Source organism: Cydia fagiglandana, chromosome 3 (assembly GCF_963556715.1).
Source record: "Cydia fagiglandana chromosome 3, ilCydFagi1.1, whole genome shotgun sequence".
Classification (NCBI taxonomy): domain Eukaryota; kingdom Metazoa; phylum Arthropoda; class Insecta; order Lepidoptera; family Tortricidae; genus Cydia; species Cydia fagiglandana.
Window position 1 is genome coordinate 3,680,836 of NC_085934.1, and position 5,622 is coordinate 3,686,457.

Consider the following 5,622-nt stretch of genomic DNA (forward strand, 5'->3'; position numbering starts at 1 on the left):
ACAACATGTTTCTAGACTAATGGTGAAATTTGTGAAAATTTTATAAATAATTAATGGTGAAATTTGATTCGAATTAATGCGTTTTTGTAAACAAAATTATTGTTAGGTGACTGTACATTTTTGAGGTACAGTCAGCCAAGAAAGTGGTTTACCTACCACTTTTCGACTCTATCAATCAGATGATGTAGGTATACATGTAATGTAATGAACAATCCTTTCCCATCATCTTTTCAAGGAAACGTACGAACGTGTCATGCTCAGTATGAAAAGTACCTACTGAAGCTGACTGAAGTGGCATGACTAAAAATGCGAAGTTTCCGTGAAATACTTACCCGATATACGATGGGAAAAAAATGATTTACTAGATCTGTATTTCATAGGAATGTATGTATAATATGACTGTACATACAATTTATACAAATAGGATACACGTGGATTGAGCTTATGGCAACTCAAAATTCAGAATCACGTAAACGACCAAAATTTATACCGAATATCAAAACCTCATGAAAGTCAAGATGATATCAAATATCAATATCATGTTAGTAAGATTTGCTGACGCAGGCTCGCCCGGTTAATATTAATGTGGAATATAAAACAGTTGTGTGTTTTATATTCCACATATCGGCCAATCAGTGTCGCTATATGGGTGTTGAATAAAAACGGCATTTGTATCTGATGGGTCAAAGTAGATTGATTGACAGGCAAGGTCTGATCTGATTTACTGTTGCTATCTACGTTAGGTCTACCGAATTTTCTACAATTATTTAGGTGGTGTGCTGACGTGCCCAAAATGCGCTCGAGTATTTAGCAAGAAGATAGGGTATGTGAGCCACTTAAGGGCGCACCAGAGAGTGGATCAGCTACACTCTAATAACACGAGTTAAAAATTGCCTACTCCAGAGCACACAGTCGCTGTGGCCGAAATCGGTCAGGAGAGCATCATCATCAGGTCTACAGACTACCGTTTTCTGCGAGGCATGGTAAGAAATTATTATACTCAGTACGAGCACGTTGCAATTTTTTTTTCCAAAAATTTTGAAAAGTTCTACTAAATTTCAGGCACAGGTAACAAGGGAAACCTTGAATGGAAAATGTCGGTGCCCGTACATTAATATGAGAAGTTTGGGAATTTCTTCATGCGGAAATTTTGCAATTTTCCCATATTCAGTAATGTTCAGCTACGGACTTAAGGCTTGGCTGCATGAAGCTGCATTGTATTGGGTTAACGCATTCACCGCTGAGCTACGGTCGTAGCGCTACGTCGTAGCCGGTAACATGGGTTTCCCGATATGTAGAGGAAATGCTCCATAGACGCAAAACGACAATGTGTAGTGATTAGCGCTGAATGGGTTAAGAAAAGGATGTAATATTCAAACTAGTTTTGTCGCAAAATTCAGACCTAGAGCTCTAGACCTAGATCAACTAGAAAATCGCGCAACTTCTTTACCGACCGCCTGTGATAAGTATAATAGAATAGTAGATAAGTATAAACTAAAAGGACCCACGACATAAAATAATAGAAATTAAAGAGAAAGGAACTATAAAAATTCCATACTAAATTTTTGCAATGTTTAAGCATTTTACGTCAAAAATGTGACAGTTACGTAGGAAGTGGCGGCCTCAATAATTTTCTACAATTTCTTGATGTATACAATTTCTTGGTGTAGTCCACCTTGACCTATTAGGTCGAATTTACCAAATTTCACTAATTTCGTTAAAGTTTACTAAAGAAAAATTCTCTATTCAGTACAATATAAGCGTAATTTCATGGCTCCTCTACACGATGGGCCAGCGCCGGCCACTCCAAGGGACGCATTTATGCGTTAGAGGGAGCAAGTGATATTGCTATCTCATTCTACTGTATGGCTGCGTCCCTTGGAGTGGCCGCCGCTGGCCCATCGTGTAGAGGAGCCATCACCGTATGTCAAATCTTTATATGAGTTACGAAATGGTATGGAATTTTCGTAACACAACGGAAAATTAGTCATTAGAAGAAAATTATATTGTAAGGTTTATTTAAACGATTATCCATTGTTAATATTCTTAAACAATTGCAGGTGTCACACTACTATTACTGGTTAAAATAAAATAAGACACTGTATAATAAAGATTTCAAAAACTAACATGGGTTATTACCATGAAGTTTGACAGTTACTTTTGAAACTTTTGGAGTTTTTGTAAAAATAAAACAATAATCTAACATTGTAAAGATTTAATAGGTCCACCTCCATATCTGTTTAAAATTAATCAGTATGGCAAATCACATCACATCTTCGCATGAAGCCACGCACAAGATATTACCTACTTAAACTAAAGTATCTATAGTAAACTTATTCAAAACTTAGATCATATTTAAAGGAGTTTTGTCGTCCATATCACTTTTCTTCTGCACAATCTGTTGCAAATCATGTTCCTGGACAACAGCGAATATTTTACTCTTCGCCACGTTCAGGTGGTATGGAGAAAAGGTCTTCAATGTGGCTCCAATGCTCAGGAGGAAAGAGTCCACCGGGTCACAGGGGTCAAACTCCGAGAGCCCCGCCGTACTCGGCTCCCCAATACTTGCAGAAGGATTCTCTACCTCAACCTCCTCGTATTTCCTCTTCTTTCTCTTTTTCTTAATACCAGACTTCTTACCTTTCGCCTTTATTGGCTTTTCGTCATTGGAATCGTCTGTATTATGATCAGGGATGTCTGGATCCTCCTCCACATCACCGTCTCTTTGATTCTTTTCATCCCACGAGAACTCGCCGTTCTGTATCAAAATATCCCTGTAAAATGGCCTCATGAAAGCAAGATCGCTTTCATACTTATACAGCTTCACTCGCTTACCGGAGCTGCTTAATGTTTTCCTCAATATACGGCGATTAATGTCTCTGATGTTGATCCACCTCGCCTTGCACACGGCCGCTATAAAAAAAATACGAGCGTAAGCGTTGCGTCGTAAATTGTAAACGAATTCAACTCAAATCGTAAACTCACCGGGCCGCTTGAGTTCATCGCCTATCTTCTGCCAGACGACTTCTCTAGCATTAAAGTCCATGTACTGGGGGTTATTGTGGTCGTAGAGCACTGTATTGTCTCTGACTAAGCCAATGAGTTTTAAGTCTAGTTTTTCGGTGAACATTTTGAGGTTACGCGGAGGAGCGTTTAGAACAGACTGGCGCGCGGGGCGACGTGCGCCGCGGTCGTGTCGCGAGGGTCGTTCGGTGTTCGGTCGCCGATCGATTCTCCCTCGCACCGCAACGGCGGCGATGGCGACCCGGCAAGCTGGCAACGTCGAGATCGAATCGGATTCGTCGGGTCTTTATATTTACTACTTTTATTTACATCTGACTGTAAACGATTGTGTCGGCAAAAATCAGAGCTATAGCTCTTTATAGCTGTTATAACCGCGAAAATCAAAGTTCGTAAATTGCGGGCATTTTTCTCTGTCACTCTAATTACGCCTTCATTGGAATAAAAGAGAAAGATCTCTGCAATTTGCGAATTTCGGTTTTCGTGGTAGCCCTTCAGAGATTGGCAATTGAGATAAAATTCTGTCATGTATATACTAACTAGTAGAAACTTACCTGCAATTGAACCAATTTTTATTTAGCTATCGGATTTTTTTTTCAACAGATTTAGATTTTTGGTAGAGTTCCCTATTCTGTACAGCCTACAACATAAGCGCAATTTTACCGTAAGTCCTAAAAAATCTTTCGCTATGTTAGAAAAAAAAATATGCTATATATTGTCGTAACGCAACTGAAAAATACATAATTTTTTTTTGGGACAAGTATTTCCCAGAACGAGAAGCTCTTAAGCCAACCAAATCTTATCCTACCCTATCTAAAAATTTCGACAAGAAAATTGGCCGAATTACACTATTGCTTTACGAAATTTATGACACAGACAGCGCATTAATTAAGTTGTAGAAATCGCCTAACAAAAACGTTACATCTGATAAGGAGATTTATAATCCGTAAACATAAGGAATTTAAATTTTAATGAACATCCCACTTCTGCTAAATGTTTTGCATTTTCCATTCCAAGAACAATCCTAAAATAGTGCAACCAATCAAGCTGTCTGATTGATAATATTGATATAGATTGACATTAAACTAATGGTAAATGACGAACTAATCACCCTTTTCGCGAAGTTGCGTCTATTCAATCAGTAATATTGATGTTGATTGAAAGAAGTGGTTTTTGTTTAACTCTGCCATAACTCTGCTATTTATTTTATAAGGGGCACTGGAACGGTCAATAGTGGTCGGTCATTGAAACATCGGGTTTCTTCAACTTTCAATAGATACTAATTATTATAAGAGCTTGACATCAAATTGTTATGATATTTTATGTTTCCGAATAAAGTCATGTAGAGCAAAAATTATATGTATGTATATTATTTCTCATCAAATCAGTGGGCTTACAAGTTCATTTGAACCTAGTAAAAGAGGTAAAAATCACTATTAATATCATAACTACAACCGAACCGACCGAAACCGAATTAGATGAAATTTGGTATGGAGATAATATGAGGCCCGGGGAAGGACAGTTTTATCATCATCATCATCATCATCATTCTACGCAGACGAAGTCGCGGACAGAGGCTTCAGGCTAGTATTAACCCGGCAACCTTCAAATCAAGAGTGAACAGGCACCTTCTGGGCGAGCTCGCTCCATCGTAGGCCACGTCTACGCCTCGGCTATAGTTCGTTTTTTTTAGCATTAGAAAGAACTTGCAAGAAGGTAAGCGATCTTGACATGTCTTTTAAATGAAAAACGATTTTTTTAAATCAAAAACTATTACTTATGAAAGCAGAAGAATATAAATGATCGTATTAGATTCATAATTGTTACATATTTGCCGTAACTTATTTTTAAAATGTGTTTTTCAATTCAAAGACACATCACGATTGTTTACCTTATTTCTAATGCTAAAAAAAACGAACTATAGTCTGTGGCCATGAGTAAGCCCATTCATAATAAAAAAAATAAAAAAAAAGTATTCAACCATTTTAACAAAAGTCAATGTGGCTCATTAATTGAATGGCCGAGCCCTAGCAACCGGACCAGAATTAAATATATCGGAAACATATCGATAGCCTACAGAAGAAGTTTTAGAAAGTAAATCCTGTATTGGGTTACCGGGTTAATGCATGCACTCGGCTCATTCTTAAAAATAATACAGATACGTATTCATAATTTGCGGTAATTGGAGCCTCGAGTTGGAAGAAAATGTGCCCAAACATCTAAATAACTTATAAAAGAGTTATAAAATTTATAAGTTTTAGGACTAATAAAATTTGTGGGTTTAATAAAATTTCACTGGCAAGTTTTTTCTTTTGCCCGACCGAACGAAGTCTCTCGCGTTTAGGCAGAGTTAGACCAAGAAAAGTCTGCAGCGATTTTGATTGCCCGCGCATTGCAAGTGTTTGAAACGTCAAAATTTCATAGAAGTTTGACGTTCAAAATGACACTTGCACTGCGTGGGCTATCAAAATCGCTGAAAGCTTTTCTTGGTCTAACTCTATCTGGCAAACAGAAGGCCTCTAACAATACGATTTTAGATCATTAAGGCCCACATGCATCATTCCGCTAACCCGGGATTAATCAGTTAAACCGTTAACCTAA

The 5,622-nt window shown here is 37.8% G+C and overlaps 1 protein-coding gene across 1 annotated transcript; it reads right to left on the reverse strand.

The window, feature by feature from the left end:
• Nucleotides 1-2,245: 2,245 nt before the first annotated feature.
• On the reverse strand, nucleotides 2,246-3,363 carry LOC134680502 (uncharacterized). The gene is made up of 2 exons (XM_063539626.1): nucleotides 2,986-3,363; nucleotides 2,246-2,913 (listed from the first exon to the last, which is right to left on the reverse strand). Exons 1-2 carry the CDS (start codon nucleotides 3,128-3,130, stop codon nucleotides 2,345-2,347), a joined length of 714 nt encoding a protein of 237 aa, XP_063395696.1. The 5' UTR covers nucleotides 3,131-3,363; the 3' UTR covers nucleotides 2,246-2,344.
• Nucleotides 3,364-5,622: the final 2,259 nt, after the last annotated feature.

Excerpts from the sequence above, each read along its gene's own strand:
- LOC134680502 (XM_063539626.1), bottom strand. The coding sequence starts at position 3,130 with ATGTTCACCGAAAAACTAGACTTAAAACTCATTGGCTTAGTCAGAGAC. Across the intron at positions 2,914-2,985 it reads CGATGAACTCAAGCGGCCCG|CGGCCGTGTGCAAGGCGAGG; the intron begins GTGAGTTTACGA and ends TTTTTTTTATAG.